General features: G+C 43.3%; 1 protein-coding gene across 8 annotated transcripts in view; it reads right to left on the reverse strand.

Moving 5' to 3' along the window:
- Positions 1 to 3521: 3521 nt before the first annotated feature.
- The window catches only part of trpm3 (transient receptor potential cation channel, subfamily M, member 3), an 83680-nt gene continuing 69608 nt past the window's right edge, over positions 3522 to 17593 (reverse strand). For 4 of the 8 annotated variants that reach the window (XM_086111320.1, XM_086111313.1, XM_086111314.1 and 1 more), the window contains 7 exons: positions 16566 to 16817; positions 14101 to 14275; positions 13107 to 13235; positions 11361 to 11511; positions 10877 to 11070; positions 10459 to 10591; positions 3522 to 9218 (listed from right to left, as the gene is read on the reverse strand). In XM_086111320.1, the coding sequence (XP_085967446.1) occupies positions 7607 to 9218; positions 10459 to 10591; positions 10877 to 11070; positions 11361 to 11511; positions 13107 to 13235; positions 14101 to 14275; positions 16566 to 16817 (2646 nt within the window). In that variant the 3' untranslated portion in view covers positions 3522 to 7606. The remainder of the gene's footprint in view (positions 9219 to 10458; positions 10592 to 10876; positions 11071 to 11360; positions 11512 to 13106; positions 13236 to 14100; positions 14276 to 16565; positions 16818 to 17593) is intronic. The other 4 variants (XM_086111319.1, XM_086111317.1, XM_086111316.1 and 1 more) reach the window with 2 other exon arrangements.

The following is a 17593-nucleotide window of genomic DNA, read 5'->3' on the forward strand; positions in this document are numbered from 1 at the left end:
GGCTGGATTTGAAATATGCCGCATTCGGGTACGACTGTTGACTGGGAAAACGTGTCTTCAACGCACATAATTATGGAGTTGCACTAAAAATAGATGTTACGATATTGTATTGTATTAAGGAATACATAAAAAAAACTCAACAAAAAAATCAATAATAGTTTATTTTTCATTCAAGCAGCATTACCATGGTTTATATAGCAAGCATATTTAACATCTAAAAACGTGTTTTGACTATGCACATTTAAAAAATCTCAATTAAGTCTTTCTAGTTAGTCATAATACAAATTTTAAACGTTAAAATTCTCATCCACAAGTGATTCACCTTTGTGTTGTCAACCTGGAAGTTGTTGTGGCCTGCGACGAATGACGTCACTTTGCCATTCATTTGTAGGAGTTACTCATTACGGTTATCTACAATTTAGGTGCAGACAGCCAAAATAATCCCAGATATCTGTAACTCCAGTTTAAGATATCTACAATTTGATTCTGACTTGTCTTGATTCCAATATATGTACAACCTCCTTTCACCTAGGTAAAAGTTAAATGTGGTGCTCTTGCCAGCCAGAAGTACATGTGTGATGTTGGTCATAGTGTCTATATAGCTGTCTATAGTGAGCGCTGGGGTTGCTAGTCTACATCAGGATGCATTCGCCAACATTATAAGTGCTATGTGGTGTTGCATTGACCAACGTTATCATGGCGTCTGCATGTTCCTATGAGATGGGGTGATGTAATAACCAGCATTAAATAAGTAGCTAGGCGTTCTAATGAAGTAGTATGATGCATTAACCAACATTTTAGTGATGTCTGGCTGATGTATTCACTGGCACTTTAGTGGTATGTGGCGGTTGCTATGATACTCTCTTACATAATAGCGTATAAGTTTGAATGCACCAATACTACATAAATAACCTGAGGCCTGTTTGATACATCTGTTCATTGATAGGTTGTCGTGCTGAGCAGCTACAATGACATCATGAGATACACGTCACTTGTAAATGTGTGACAGGAAATAGATACATGCTTTGATTTTTCAAACGTAATCCAAGACACCTGCTATGATGGGCTCATCCAAATTAGCTCTCCAACATGACATGACTTGACTTAAGTCTGCAAAGAGGCAGACATCTTGTTTACAGGTCTAGAAAAACTTTGCCCCGTCTCTAAATGCTTCTTTTCATATCCCAATACATTTAATCTGCTAAGAAAAGAAATGACACCAACAAATCATCAACTAGCATTGATGTGACATTCTATTTGCTGACTGGGTTTGTGAGTCATCATGTGGACAAACAGGATACTGGTTCAGGACGTCCTTCCATTTCAACAGCATGACCCAGCCACACAAGATGCAGATTCGTGTTGCAATTTGGGAAATGTGTGCGGAATGGCACATACATACAATGTTTGAGTTGCACCGGCATGTGTATGCTGACCGCCACTGGCCAAAACTTTAGGTACACATGTGCAATCCAATGAAATGTCAAATAAGAGATTTATTGTGAAAATAAATATCTTGTAAATTTGACACCCCACAGAGAATCTTAACAACCTAGGAAATTTCGAATGACAAAAAAACTGCAGATTTATGAAATGAGGCTTCAAAATCAATGATTAAATTGTCTTCGTGAGCTCATTTTGTCGTCTTTTTTTTGCCTTTCAATGTCTTGAGCTGTTTGTTTGTAAATGCTCGTCGGTGTTGTGCTCTTGGTTGTGCGAAGCACAAACAGTTAACTGCCTTGTGTATGAAATGTGCTTTAGAAATAAAAATGTCTTACCTTGCCTATAACGAGGACTAGGACTGCAAATTCCAACCACAATAGTGAACTTAATACAGACAAAAATGGCATATCAAAAAAGTGCGTATTTTTTTAGCCTTCCAAATATAATATGCATGATATTTTCTGCTGTGATATACCGTGGTTCATATTCATGACCTAAAAACGAATTGGACGCATTCCCAAACACGTGCGTGGGCATGATCTGCTGGTTTTGTTTGACAGGCAAAACATACATTCAAGGTCTCGTCTATACAGCGCAGGCCGCAGAGGGGTGGGGCTGCTGTGTTGCTCAACAAGTACGGTAGGTTGTTCTTTCATGTGGGGAACATTCGTAGAAAAACCCATGCAAGATGACGGGGTTGTGTAATATTTAAGTGTGCACACATTTTAGACGTTTTGTGATGCGTTTAAATACCCCGGAGAAAAGAGAAGAAAAAAAATCGTAAAGGAGGTTTTTACTGCTTCGGTTGCACTCAGCACATATGAAGTGGCCATTAAGTGTACTGCGCTGTAGGCTATCACTAACCTACACTTAAAGGGAGTAAGAGTGTCATCAACACAGTCACAAAATAAAGAATACTTAAAGTTACGACGTTAACAGCGTGCCTTCTTCAATCAATCTGAGTGAAAATGGAGCACTCGCCTCCCCCCTTTCAGAAAACAGCTAACTAAAGCCCCGCCCCCTTTTGTTCCCGACCCCAGACTTCTAGGAATAACGCTTTGCAACCTGGGTCATCCTGCTCCCGCTCCTTTTCCTCCAAGGCTGTAAATAGTTCCTGGGAAGAGGAGGGGGAGGGGGCGGGCGACCTCCCTGCACCCCCCCCCCCTTTCCTTCATTCCTGGGGCAGAGTTGTGTGAGGCGCACATGTGGGTCAAGAAGACGAGTGTGTCGTCATCACGTTGCTTGTTGACTGTCAACACACGCTGCAACGAAGAGGAATGTGTGGTTGTGTGTGTGTGTGTGTGTGTAAAACGCATTGGTCCTTGAGAAGGGAACATAATGTCCTGACACACACACACATACACGTACACACACACACACACACACACGCATGCACGCGCGCACACACACACACACACACACACACACACACACACGTCGGTGGTATGGCTTTGTCACGCCGCAAAGTATGGGCTGTGGGTCCACAGAGGTCCCACTCAGTTCTCCAATCTGGTCCACTAAGCATTCACATGATCAAGATCACAGATTACAATATTAAGTAGAGTAAATATTCCACTGGTCAACAGCAAATTGTTATCAGAGATAGCTTTGTTTTGTGTGTCCCTGAACATAATTTTGATGTCGATTTAAAAAAAAATCATTAATTTATTCAATCACAACAGATTTTTTTTAGATATTTTTAATTTTTGTTTTTACCATACGCTGTAATGTATAGTTGCATCCTTTTTTAAAACAAATTCATCTGCTGCTGAACCTAATCCTATTCCATAAATATTATTAAATATATTAAATATAATATTGTCGTTATTATATTACTCTTATGAATATTTGAGGTGCTAGAGAATAAATAAGGGCGGATTCGGAATCACATTAAAAAAAATTATCCAGAAAAGTTTACTGACATCTCTGATTAAAACATTTACAAACAATGTTGACCAGTTTTATTATTTGGGATAGTTCTTATATTAATTTAGCCATCAGTTCCCCTTAAACTGGTTAATATATTGGTGACATTCAAGCTTTTCGCACAATACAAAACACAAAACAGAAGTCGTGGCTATGGATTTGGCAATCTATTTGTTTATTTACCAATGCATGCCTGACATGATCCTATTCACATGTAAGAATACAGATTTGTATTTGCATCCAAATACTCACTACTTTGATTTCATAGAATAACCTCTTTCTCTGTCGTCACAGGTTCATCTCTGTACACTCTGAGTGGAAGAACTGCATGCATCTCAAGGACTCGGTTGAATAAATAAAGTGAGAGCGGGAGGTCGGCGGGTGGGGGAATTTATTGCGGGGAAAGGACGTCTCCACTCGAGCATCACAGGGAAGGAATCAAATGTGCTGGTTATCGTCGTATAGGCTCGGGATTTCACAGGCGAATGTTTTGGGAAAATATTTAAGAAAATACTATACATGGAGAAAACGGGTAGATGCTGAGAGGTGACTGCACGCACATTTCACATGTATAGCATCATGTTGCTGTGAGGGTTCAAGTTCATGTCAGTCTCCACCCGGACATCTGTTTCCGAACTTGAGTGGAGCTATACGACGCCTGCCTCGAGTGAGGCCTGAGCTGTGCACGCTACATATCAGGAGAACACCACTCAGCTTCTTTGGCCAAAAAAAAGAAAAAAATAATTGCTTCGCTTTAGCACGTGAGGGGCCGGCAACGGGCGGACGGGCGTCTGTTCCAGGAAAAAAACGGCCTCAAACTCCCCCATTGTTGTTTTAGCTATTCGGATGGAAATGTCTGTGATTTCATCAAATGACGACGTTCAATTTTGATGTGATTCCCAAAGACATAAAACAATCAAGATTGTGATGTTATCCTTTCTACCACGCAAATAGCGCCATTTCCTACTCTATATCTTGGTGTAAATCAAGTCACATCACTCCTGATAACCTTTTGCTAGCCTACATCACTGAAGCATTCTTGTCCCTGAGCACTGCCTTTGGGTCCGGCTTCTCGCTTTCAATCTTGTACAGTGGAACCTTTAAAGAAACTCTTTTGCTCTTTCTTTGGCTTGACTTGAAACACTCGCGACGAGACGTGATCAAAGTTAAGCCGCGGGGGATCCTTAAGCACAAAACGCACTCGACCTCAGACTTTTTGGCAGTGACGACGCAAAACCCGCCATTAATTACGGGAAAAATACGGGGTTAGACCTATAACAAGTTGCAAATTTCCCCAGTGTGGGACAAATGGTTATCTTATCTTATAACGTCAATATGAATGGTATTTTGTCAGTTCATCTATCTATGCTGGTGTCGTATAGCGGCAAGCATGAATCCTAATTACTAATCCCCAAATATTTTTTGGGGGAAAGGATACATTGAATGTGCCAGCAGTGGTCAAAAACGGTACCGTATTTTCCACACTAAAAGGCCCACTGGATTATGAGGCGCACCTTCAATGAATGACCTACTTTGTCATTTTTTTCATATATTGGACGCACCGCATTATAAGTCGCAATCTACAATGCATCCACTAGATGGCGCTACGCTCAAGGAAATGCCAACAGAACATTACACTACACTCCACCCTGATTTATATAGCGACGATCAGATGTCAGTAAAACTTATTTCAAAAAGCAGCGACACAGTTCACTTAACCAACAGCAAGTTATAACATTGACTCATTAACGTTGAACTCGCTTGCCGCTGATTTATTTCCATGTTCAACTGCGAAACCGATCGCCTTAAGTTTGAACTCTGCGTTGTCAGCATGTCTCGAGGAAGGAGCCATTTTGGGGATGACATATTACCGTAATGGCCATACACAAGGCGCATCGGATTTTAAGGCGTGCTGTGAACTTTTAAGAAAATGTAAGGCTTTTAGGTGCGCCTTTTCGTGAAAATACGGAATGGAAGCTTTAGAGATCAAACGAACTGCGGCAGCCAAATGGTGCCCTCAATTTTGTCCCAAGACACAATTAGTCAACGATCAATGTTACCTTTAACTTCAACTGAACAATTTTCCCAGATTCCTTACAACTTTAAAGGTTCCACTGTACGTTCACAGTTATGTCGCATCTCCCGGGTAATAATGTTGTCTACTGGGGGGCGGGGGTTGAATATGTCGGAGGTTTTAGCTTTGCAAGAGAGTCACCATACAGGTTATTGTGTGACACAAAAAAAACGAATCACTATTCAACAGAGTCGTTATTACACTTTGAATTTGTCCGCCCACGCAAAAACATACGTGTTTGTCCTCGACGCTGTTCAGACAAGCAATGTTGCTGCCAGCTCATTCCAACAAGCATCCTCTTTGTGCAGTTCAAGAGCTCAAGCAGATGTCCGCGCTGAGGCCACATGCTGACATCAGTCATGGATATTTCCATTTTTAATGACGTGGGGGAACATATAAAGTAAAAAAAAAACAACAACAACATATATGTGCGACTGAACTCCAACATAATTCATACGTGCCCCAAAGGCACCTGAAAATTTGGTATCCAGCCAAGAGTTGCCACGTCATTCCATTTCTCACCGTATGATAAAAACTTTAAATATTTCTCATAGACACCTATGTTTTTCATAAATACATAAGCATTTAGTGCATGTGGCTGTCTTTCATTTCATTTTAAAAAATCAAATCAATATTAAGAGGTTATAAAAAGAATATTTGCAAATCAAACAGGTACTTTATTGTCAGTGATGGAAACGAAGCATTAAAGAGCGAGTTGAAATGTCGCACAGAATGAAACTTGATGAACGACACGATAACGCGTTTGGGATTTATTGGTTGGAAAATTAAGCGGAAAATTAAGAGTTATGCCCTCATTTGAATAATTTACATCCGATGAAAAAGAGCCCTTTGTATCAACAGAAGGTCCTCTAACACGGGGCCAACCGGGCTGCAGAACCAACCAAAAACTTTCCGGCACCATCGCAGTCAAGCACAGATCTGAGCCTTGCGCACGCAAACCTTGGCCAAAGTTTCTATTTCCAGCAACCCTTTAAAATGATGTCTAGTCCTTCCCATCCTCCATCAAAGCTTCGACCCGTCAGTGATATGTAGCGGTGTTTGGAAGGCACTTTCACGTGAGTGCGTGGCTCGCGTTTGCGCAATTTAAAAAAAAAATCGTTCACTAGCAGCGTTATATTTTAGCCTCACAACCACAAAATGTTACCTTTAATTTCGCCTATCAGAGCTTGAGCAAAAACTCTGTAGGAAAAAAAAGCAAAAGACGTAATGACCCCCCCCCCACCCCCCTTTCCTTCGTAATCAAAAACTCATCTATTGTCTAATTTTTATTGTCTTGTTGACAAGGGAGCCTTCCGATGTATCATCGGACCCCACCCATGGACAGTTCTCATCAAAACTCTTCGGCCACTGACATGACATGACATGTAGAGTCATGTTGCCCTTTCTTATTTTATGCGCTGCCTTTAAAAATCGACAACAGCACGAGCGCATGTGTTTTCCGCTGTCTTATCACGCGGCCTTTCGGCCTTGTATTTACTGCTCGCAGTGCTAGCAAGCGTAACTTGACACATGACATGCCATAAAGTCAATTCCCACAAAGTGTCCCATCACAATCCTCCAGTGACCGACAGGCCTAAACAGGATAAGCGCATGGATGGATGTCAAGTTAGTGGTTACCATGACAACTACCTAGTACTGCATGATTCAGAAACGATTTCTTGAGGAAGCAGCTACATGATTTTATTTTATCGTCGACGTGAAGACTGAGTGACATAATGAACGCTACGCTACGTTTTGTGTCATGTGAAATGTATTATTTTCCTGATCTTTGTCTTACCTTTGTAGTTCCAGCTTCTTACCTTCCGTGTTGTGGCACAAAGATGATGTAAAGGTAGTGTGGGGGGGGGGGGGGAAGACATACAGCACAAACACAACTTCCACTGAGAGTTAAGTCAGCTACAAGAGGGGGAGGAAGTGAAAGCTAATCTATAGCGCTTTATTTTTGACAGGTGCACAGATGGACCCGCTCACACGCTCTCTGCTGATCCCAAAAGCAGCGCAGATCTGTTTCAGGTGGAACTTTAAGGGTGAGGTTGTCCTGCTTTCATGCCTTCCCTTCTTCCCTAGTTCTTTCAGTGTATGCTGTGTGTAGTGTAGTGTGTGTGTGTGTGTGTGTTTGCGTGCGCGCGCGCGTGTGTCTTGTCACGTGTAGTTCTGTCTATCGAAGCTGCGGAATGCTGATGGAGCGGCCAGCTTCCTCATGGAGAGGCTGTCAGTCTTTGCTGCGTCAGGCCGTGCCCCGGACTTGCTCCTTAGGAAGGGGTTTCTGGTTCCTGCCAGACCTCGACCCCCGGGCCCAGGCCCCCTGTCTGCCCCCAGACCCGGTCCCCTCTCCATCCTCTCACTCACCGACAGGCTCTTCCTGTGCGGAGGGGCCGGCGTGAGCGAAGGATGGGAGTCGTCTGAAGAGCAGCTGTTCGCTCGCTCCAGCCTGGAGAAGGGGGAGCAGAGAGGGGCCCCGCCGGGTCCGCCGAGGGTCCCCAGACGAAGGGTGTCCGGGGCTGGGATCAGGTCCTCCGTATCAGACTCGGTGTGACTGAGCTCGGCCTCTCTCTCTGGATGAGAGGAGCCGATGTCTGGGGGCTTATCAAAAGGGAAAGACGTGGAGCCGCCGGGGGAGTGCGAGCGTTCTACGGGGGTGTACGGTGAGGAGACGCAGCGCGTGTCGATGCAGTCAGTGATGCTGGTGTACTCTGCGGCTTTTACCTGGACGCCCGCACCCAGTCCGCCGTAGCAGCTCCTCGCCGGGAACATCAGGCTGTGGGACTTGACCAAAGGAGGCTCTTCCAGGAAGGACGTGCCCACCGCGGAGAGGAGGCGGCTGCTCTTCGAGCGCTCCAGCGGTCCGGCTGAGAGGGGCGGCGACGGTTCCGCGTCCCAAGGTGGGAGGCCGGTGTCCGGTAACAGGTGGGCCGAACACAAGGAAAGATCAGCCGCCGCGCTGTCGTCAAACACGGCTCCGGCCGTCCCGCCGCTGGGCCCGCCGCCGTCCGAGCGCCTGTCACCCAAACCGCTGGCGGTGGTGCTGCTCAAGTCCCGGCCTCCCGGCAGCACCGCCTCCACGATGTCGGACTGTAGCGACGCCTCTCTCTGGAGGGGCGGGACCACGCGCAGGGAATCCAGAAAAACCTCGGCGGGTGCCACCTCCTCAGAAGTCGAGACGTAGATATCGATGCACGATGACGGACGGTGCTGCTGGGAGACTGACAGCGTCGCCAGGGGCAGGGGCTTCGACTCTTTGGTGACGGCGGACGACGACACAGACTGCGAGCTGTTGGCTCGATGGAGACTAAGCGAGCGCTCTTTGAAGAAGCTGTCGGCCCGTTCGGCGCCGCTTGCGCGTTCGCCGCCGCGACCGCCCCCGACGTAAAACGAATGGCTTCTTGTCCGCGGCGCCGCGTTGGTTGGCGATGGAGGGGACATGGAGCCCTCAGCGGTGCACTCCAGCGCCTCCTGCAGGCGGTACGTGTTCCCCTCGGTGCTGTTGAAGCTGCTTTGGCGAAGAATGTAGGCTGCGTCCGCACACTCCCCTTGACGGAGGATGTACGCCGAGTCGGTGCAGTCAGATGACGTCCGCGATCGAACTTTGTTGACTTCCCCGCGTTCGACGCCCGTCACGCGCTCCAACGCCACCGCGATTCGTCCGATCAGCTCCTCCATTTGCGCTAGGCGGATGTCAACGGTCTGCAGCGAGGCCTTCATAAAGTGCTCCCTTTCATTGACCTCCTCGAGACGCATGGCCATGTTCTCCACCCTGACAACAGTAATTATGAAAACATCAGTGCCAAGTCCCCCCCAGGAATCTGTAGAGGAAAAATTGTTGAGTCTGCAGAGGACAATCCTGATTCTGCGGAGAGCAAATCTGGATTCCGGGTCTTGAAAGTTGATTCTCCATGGGCATGAAATCAATTGACTGAAAACGATCTTTAAAAAAAATAATAAATAAAATTAATCTACTAAAGAAGTAGGAATTCTTTTTGGAAATTATCCGTCAAACCAAAACATTGTGGAAAATTGTGTTTATGAAATAATCAAATAATAAATCTGTATCCTATTTGTCCCTCAAGGACAGATGTATTTAATAAATACTAATGATAATTATTATTATCATTATTATAAATAATTGTATTTTCATTCAAATGCAAAACTGAACTAAACAGGGTTTGAGGCAGAACAAGTGATATTAAAACAATCTGTAAAGTAACACCTGAATGTCGTTAACATACAGCATAATACCATAATATAATACTGTATTATATTGACAATAAAGTTGACTTGATACTTGATATTATTACTGTATTACGCGGGCCAATCACGTGACGTCATCTTAAGTAGCCGTCAGCGATGCAAGACGTCATATTTACTGGACATCCGCATGAAATGAAGAAAAAGAAAACCGTCGCCTCATTCCCCCATAATGTTTCCCTCATACCACGTAATGCTCATCTGTCGAAATTAGATGATAAAAACACGCCTTTCTGCAAACACTGGCGCTTGTCATCGTTGCGTGTGCCACTCGACGTCGTGTTTTGTGCGCATGCGTGTCACATTTAGAACGTGTTCACTGAACATTAGAGGAAACATTTTTTCGAAATGTGAACGAGAACATAAAATGTGGATTTAAAAAACGGAACGGGGCATAGCGCGCTCCAGTGTGGACGTGGCCTGTCTCACAGCGACATCTAGCTGCCCGCATGAAAACTACACGTAAATGTAATATTCTGCAACTCATCTTTTTTCCGCGCACTGCTTTCAATTCCGCAGAAATCTTTGAGATCGCGGCAAATTCCAAAACAAACAAATTCAAACGAATCGCAAGAATCCATTAATGGCCCAGCTCTGCCACAAACTAGTCAGGGCTAAATTCACTGTGTTGCCGCTAGTTGCGGCAAAGTAGTCAATCAATTCTCTACAATGCACAATAATCCATGATTAGATTAGACCCGTCCCCAACAGGGATACAGAAATACCTGATAAACATCAAGTTGACAAACCTTTCAGACGTGACTCTGATCCTTTCGTCATTCGACGAGTGGAATCGGTCATCCTTCTCTCTGAAATATTCTTCGATGCACTGTTCTTCAAAGTCGTGGACCTTCTTCAGCTCATCCTCTGTGATGAAAAGCTCTGCGGATGGCAAACGTTTGAGGTCGTTACAAGGGCGGCAGCATATTAATGAACTATTTAACAGTGGCATGTTTAAAGTGGCCTTGAACAATAAGATTGCACTGATTGATCAGAACAAAGTAAGAGCGTTTATTTCGGATTTTTGTGTAAATGGAAGCTCTCAAAGGATGGCACTGTGATGTGAGAACTGGATTACTTTGCCAGCAAAGCTCAGTTGACATTTCATTTAAGACCTAAATGTTTCTGTTTTTGACTTCAGAACATCAGCTCTCCATCGCTACTTACTCAGTCCATAGTCCCTCTCGTCGTCATCGTGCTTGCGCCAGCGACAACACAAGTGCTTGAGTACCATGGTGATGTGACTGAAGATGATGAGCGGCGGAGGAAGGACCGGACGCTCGTGGAAGGTCATGATGAGCTGATAGCGCTGGAACTTCCAAACCTGGTTGGAGATGGACTTTACCTCGAAGAATGTGTTGCTATGGATAATACAGTCAGAGTAGGAGGAGGATGATTAGATCATACCGCATACATAGTGCAATCAGTTGGTTTTAACGTACAAGGCATGTTCAAAGTGCCCAGAGATAGCATCCGTTGTGAAATGGCACTCACTACAAGATACTTTTTAAAAAACAAATCTTATTGGTGCCTAGTCCTTCAGGAATTAACAACACGAGACATTTGGAGAGCAGCTGCGACATCATTTGGAAACTGTTGTCATTAACAGATTGATTTGTAACATGCACAAGATTAGGATGGCTTTACATACTTGAACACAGCGATGAGGAGATTGACCAGCAGTATGTTGGCCACCAGCAGGTAGCAGGCCATGATGGCCGGCACAATCCAGGCGCCCGTCTTACACGGAGGCAGGGCCACCATTACTCCACCCTCTGTGGTGATGTTCTGCCCACAAGGAGCTACACGACAAACAAAACGACGTGAATGCACAGGGCGCTTAGAGCTGAAGTATCTCAGATGACATCCGGCGATTGAAATTGCAAAAGGACACAGAAATAAGATAATTTAGCAAGACATGGCTGTAATGTTAAAAAAGGTGACAGAAGCAAGCAGGACAGAAAAAGAAATGAAAGAAAGACAAAATGCAGTTTCTCTCCCTCACAAACGAACAAGAAGCATGTTTATTTTTCACTTCTCTTAATGAGAGAGCAGGGAACCAAAAAAAAAATGTTGACAATATATTGAAAAACACGTTTAAAATATATTGTCACATCTGGGGTAGCTTAGCCATAGCTTCACTCAATGGCTGCTTTGGAATGTATTTAAGATACATTCGGTGTTTTTTCCATCTGTGATGGTTCAGTTGCTGTGGATTACCAGCGGAACATTCAGCCTCGGTTCTTGCTTTGTTTGCCTTATTCGGATTCATTCTCGTCATGCTCGTCAATTGTTCACACAGTGCAGCCCAAAGACAGAGAACTGAAGTAATTTTCTGCTTTCAAAATTTGCACGCTCAAAATCAAGAACTCGGACAACTGAACCACGTGAAAAAACAGTTTACACATGATGGCGGGTGATCATGATGCACTGAGTTGCTTATTGTGATTTTCATTTTGGGGAGGTGGGGGGGGGGGGTCTGGCTTGTGCTGCTCGGCTCCAGTGAGAAGCTGAGTCAGCAGTAAAAGAGACCTGTGGTCTTGTGTGAGATATTGGTTTGGCATGGCAACGCCATTTCTTACAGTCAAGCTACGTAAAGTGACGGCTTCAAACTGGTGGCAAGAAACATCAAGGGACTATCGCAAGTTTCACCTTTATGATGGTTCCCCTTGCTTTTGAAATGATTAAAAACAAGTAAATAATTTTTTTTAAAAAACCATGACAGACAGTGAAACGCCTTTTCTAAAAAGTGTTACTGTCACATAATAATGGCTATAAGGCAGCCCAGTGAGGGGGTAAAGTTGCACACAGGAGGTAGCCTTCGGTCAAACTACAAGTGGACCAAATAATAAAAATATGTACACTGTGTAGTCTTAATCTAGCATCTGGCATAATTCAAGGTGTCCCAAAAAACTAGCATCATTTTACAGTCGAATGGCTAAACCAATTTTCATTCGAATGTGCTTTTGGGTAAGATGTAAAAAAACTAAGCACTAGCTACCACTTCTTCTTTCTTTATGCATCAAAAATTGTGGCAAAATTGAATCAACGTCATTGTGAATTTGATTTAAAAAAATCTGTTTGAGTCTGTTGCGGGAATATTTTATAAATAAAGTCTATGGTTTGAATCCAATTTTCTTCTGACATATACCGCAGTACTCAGATATCGATATGATTGATGATGTCACATTTTTTTGGGACACCCTCTATTTTATGCGGTAGCTGACCCAAGACACCCAACATAAAGGCAACTTCAACCAAGTGTGTGGCGTTGCATGCACACTTGTGGCCTCTAGTGGCAAGAGTGGGCATGGCGTGGCGGTCAAGTGAGGATGATGAAGCAGGGGCGGTGAATTAAGGTCAATGTCATTATTCAATCTATATCGTGTAGATTTACTGGAATTTTGAGAGCACTGGGCAATGTGGGATGCACCACTACTACGCCAGGTTCCGAGAGTTCGTAAGTAATTTTCGACCAGCCAGAGTTTTTCATTCAGCCTTTGCTGTAACTTCCTACTATGAATATCTGAAACACAGAATGAAAACATTATTTCAGATCTCTTCTCTTTGGGCCACTCCTCCCGTAATGGACAAGCAAACATTTTCACAAAAGGAACAGCAAACAGATACACTCTCAAACAGACTCGGCACAGTCTGTACTACTGGGTTCATGTCTTTCAACAGCAGGGATGGGCAACTGGTATCTTGCGGGGCCGCACACTGAGTGGCTCCTTGAAAATTCCCTCCACCCCCACACCCCCCAAAAAAACAACAATTTAAAAAAAATACATAGTTAAGCGGTTCTGATTTTTTTCTTTTTTCCAACAAACCCTCCAAAATCACCCCAAAAATGCACCTAATCATGCATTATGTTTTCCATGAAAAATGAGGGCAAGTTTTGGTTTTTTTTTGGGGGGGGTGGTCATAAAAAATCCCAAATATGATTAAAAAAAAATTTGTAGGAAAAAAAAGTCAGCGAATTTGCAAAGCTGTCGGGCCAACTGTAGTTTTATGTTGTAATATCACCAATCACCACTTGATGACAGACATGTCTTAGTTGCACTTACACTTATACTCCCCAAACTTAGATGGAATAAGCCTCATATTTTTTTGCAGATTAAGTTGCCCATCCACACTCTACTGTGACATTAACAATTGAAGAGACAAATTGGTACCCAAATCAAATACTGATGTAGTAACTTGACAGAAATTGCACAGTTTATGGCACAGAAAACAGCATTGGATTATTTTCCTCCATGAACAGTCAATTTGTATACTTGGAGAATACTGGTGTCAAAATTCACTATTAGGTTAAAAAATATATAACTAAAATAAAATAACTATGACTTGTATCTCTCCCTAGAGTCAAGAACTCTTGGTGGTGAACTTACGGTCAATCTGATCAGCAAACACCTCCCCATAGATCATCCAGTACGGCATGAAGAAGATATTCCGTGCCAGCATCCACGAGGGGTCTTCATTGGGGTTGAGGATGGCCTGTCGCGCGACCCCAAAGCTCATGAGCACCACCAACATGATGATCACAAAGTACATCATGTCGATCATCTGACAGAAGGGGCGAAGAGGACAGTTAAAAGAGAAGGGAAGAACGAAAAGAAACAATTCGGACCAAAGCACTCACAACAAAGCACACATCTGAAACAGTTGGACCAAGGGTTGCCTTCTTTTGCACTTCATGCTTCTCATTTGTCTAGGAGTCTCGAGTGATCAATCAAACTACAAATTAATGACCACAGAAGTTATACCTTTACTTAATATTCGTTCAGACGCTCCATCGCTCCTGAAGCGATGAAGGAAATGACCGTAACTTCCTTCAGAACAATTAGGGAAACCCAAACAATCTCAAAGCCTTGAAGACTGAAAAGTACATTCATTTGTCAGAATTAGCAACCATGATTCACATACAGCACAGCAGGGGGACCGGTGACTATTTTCAATTTTCCAGAGGTGTAATGTCCCGCCTCTCGCTCAAAGGCTCACCGATAGCTCCAAAAAGAATGTTAAAATAATCATTGTACATTTAGGTGTACAATGAATGGCTTGTCACAGGGCTAGTACCCTCACAGGTACGACTTTTCTACACTTGACTTTTATGGCTTGGTAATCCTGTAATGGTTTGGCCCCACAAAAGGTACCTTGGAGTCCAGTAATTAGCGGCATGGGATACATTGGTGTGGATTATAAAACTGATAGCGGTGAGACATAATCTCATTTTGTACCAGTTTACAACATACAGTGGAACCTCCAAAACCAGAAATCAGTGGTACTCACAATCAAATCTTATAAGGGCACAAATAGTTATCTCAATGAGCCAAAAGTCCATTCATCGAGTTCGGGTTTGGGTTCATTTTCCATTTGGACATAAATTTGAATAAATTGTTGAAATTTGTTCTTGTAAATGACATATTCAAAATGAATAAATCCAGAGGGGGTAGAGAACATTTTTCTTTTGAAATATCAACACAAAGAACAACAAAGAGAAGGAAATATGGATCGGAGCTTCACATTTGGAGTGTGTTCCGAGAGTGATAAAATAACATACGGATGGTTAGTTGAACCCAAGCATATTTGATCATAATAACCAAATGAGTACACTTAACAATATCTATCAAGAACGATGTTAAGTTAGCAACATTTACACAATTAAGGCAGCACGTCCTAAAAATGCTCTTATTCTGAAAGACACAGCTCACCACTTCCAGAAGCGGAAGCACAGGAGCTGATTTAGTGAGCCATCGACTGTAACCTTTCACGTGTCAACGTCACGTAAGACACCGCACACGTGGTGGCGCAACATTGCAAACAAGGAACAAGTGGGTGTGACGCAATACCGTTGGAAACCGAGGACTCCTGCTACTTAGCTTTTATCAAATATCAGTTATCACCTCTCAGCAAACCCCTTACACATCGGCGAATCACAATCGCAACTTTGTCTCCGCTCCGCGGAAAGACTCACCAACGTATGCATTGATTTTGTGCCATCTAGGTGTTAGGGAACTACGCTGAAGTGAGTTGAGACATTTCACTGAGACATAGGTCGTGCTTTGCTTCTATTTCTATGTATGCCATTCTGCGTTGGTTTTTACATGAAAGTTATGGATGTTAAAAAGCACAAGATGCAAGCAATAAACTTTCCTCTCTGCTGTGAAATTTTCTTGAGTAATTTTCTCTTCGTATTATCATCCAGCAGCGCTCATCTTCCTTCAACGTTGAAGGCATTCCTGGGTACCAAAGATCTTTTCCTCTTCTGCCAAGTGGCTGCAACAAGAGACACTGGCGGCTTTTCAAAGTCAGCACTGTATTGCTTACTCATGTACCTGATTCGATCCTACAAAGTTTTCTAAATGACCTTACAAGTCTTTTGGGGGGGGGTTGTGTGTGTCGGGAATCTCCAAAAATGTTACTGGCTCTTTCCCACAAACGATCTGGCATGTTGGGTTAATTATGACTCCAATTAATTCAGAAGCCATTTGTGTTTGTTTTTCCTCTGTACTGCTTTGATTTTATGTACTTACTTTCATTAAGGCAGCCACAACATCATAGAGTACCTGTATATGCTAATTACCTGACAAAATGATTCCACCCCCTCTCTAAGTGCTGATCAAAGCGAGCTTGTGTACAGCACCACATAATCACCTCAAATCACCACTGTCTTGAAAAGTGAGTGTCACGAGTTCCGTTGCCTTCAAACAGAGCTACCGTGGTCGCCGGGAACATTGTGCAAAAGTGGCTTTCGAGGCTCAATTAGTATTCAGTTGCCGTAAGCAAACGAAACGAAATTGGCGAGCCTTATGTCAATAACACAAAAGGAGATCGCGCTCCAGCTACATCTCACCATCTTGCCAATCATCATCACATAGGGACCCAGGTACTTGTTGACACCAAAGATGTCGAGCAGCCGGATGTACCAGTAGATGATGTTGACGCAATAGATGACACGTCCATAGCTCATGAGCGGGGGCTCCTGGAGACGCAGAACCATGCCGACAGAAAATATGAGGATGGCCATGAGGTCTGTGATGTTCCAATACTCCTGAAGCCACACCTTGACCTTTTGTAACAACTTCCCTGGCTCTGACATAAGGATCTAGAAGAGGGTTGGAGAGGAATTAGAGCTGGGAAGGGAGACCAGAAGAGGATGCTGAAATATGTAAGAAAAAAGAAAATGTGGGTTAAATACATTTTAAGTGGATGACACAAGGCAAATATATACATGGAACAGATATAAAGGCTCAGTTTGAGACTGCCAAAGCAGCTGGCGTTAGGACATGTGCATTTCTGCGGAGGCAGTGGACAGTAACCACACATGAAGTCCGATGAGGTCGTAAGATTCTATTATATTGACATTTTCGGGGAAAAAATCTTGCACAAAGCATATCGTGCTGGAAAACAGCAGCACTTGCAAGATCTCTATTTGGCATGAATTAAAGTTAGTTTGCTTTTTCTGCAACTTATATTTGAGAAAAAAAAAAAAGAGCCATCACAACGGAAAATGATATGAAATATTTTCTTCGATTTTGTGAGACGGGGAATGCTAAAAACACAACATGAGTCTTTTATCGTGCTGTGTTTTGGTATGTTGCCAGTGTTTAAGTGTTTACACTTGAACGGTTGCAAACAAGTTTTAAAATAGTTTCAAAATTGAAGGTCAATTAGCAACCTTGACGTCGTGTGTTTGAACCCAATGTATTTCTAATATTTTGGGTACATTATTCAGCAAATCAAGGCAATTATGGAAACATCTCTTTCGGATGCACAACAGCAGCCTATTGTGTCAGTGAAAACTAGAACCACGATAAACTGCATAATGGCACAATTTGGATTTTTGTGAGCGCTGAAAGCGGTTAAAATGCATTGCAGAAT

This window comes from Hippocampus guttulatus, chromosome 5 (assembly GCF_054856545.1).
Source record: "Hippocampus guttulatus isolate MCC_2025c chromosome 5, RoL_Hgut_1.0, whole genome shotgun sequence".
NCBI lineage: Eukaryota > Metazoa > Chordata > Actinopteri > Syngnathiformes > Syngnathidae > Hippocampus > Hippocampus guttulatus.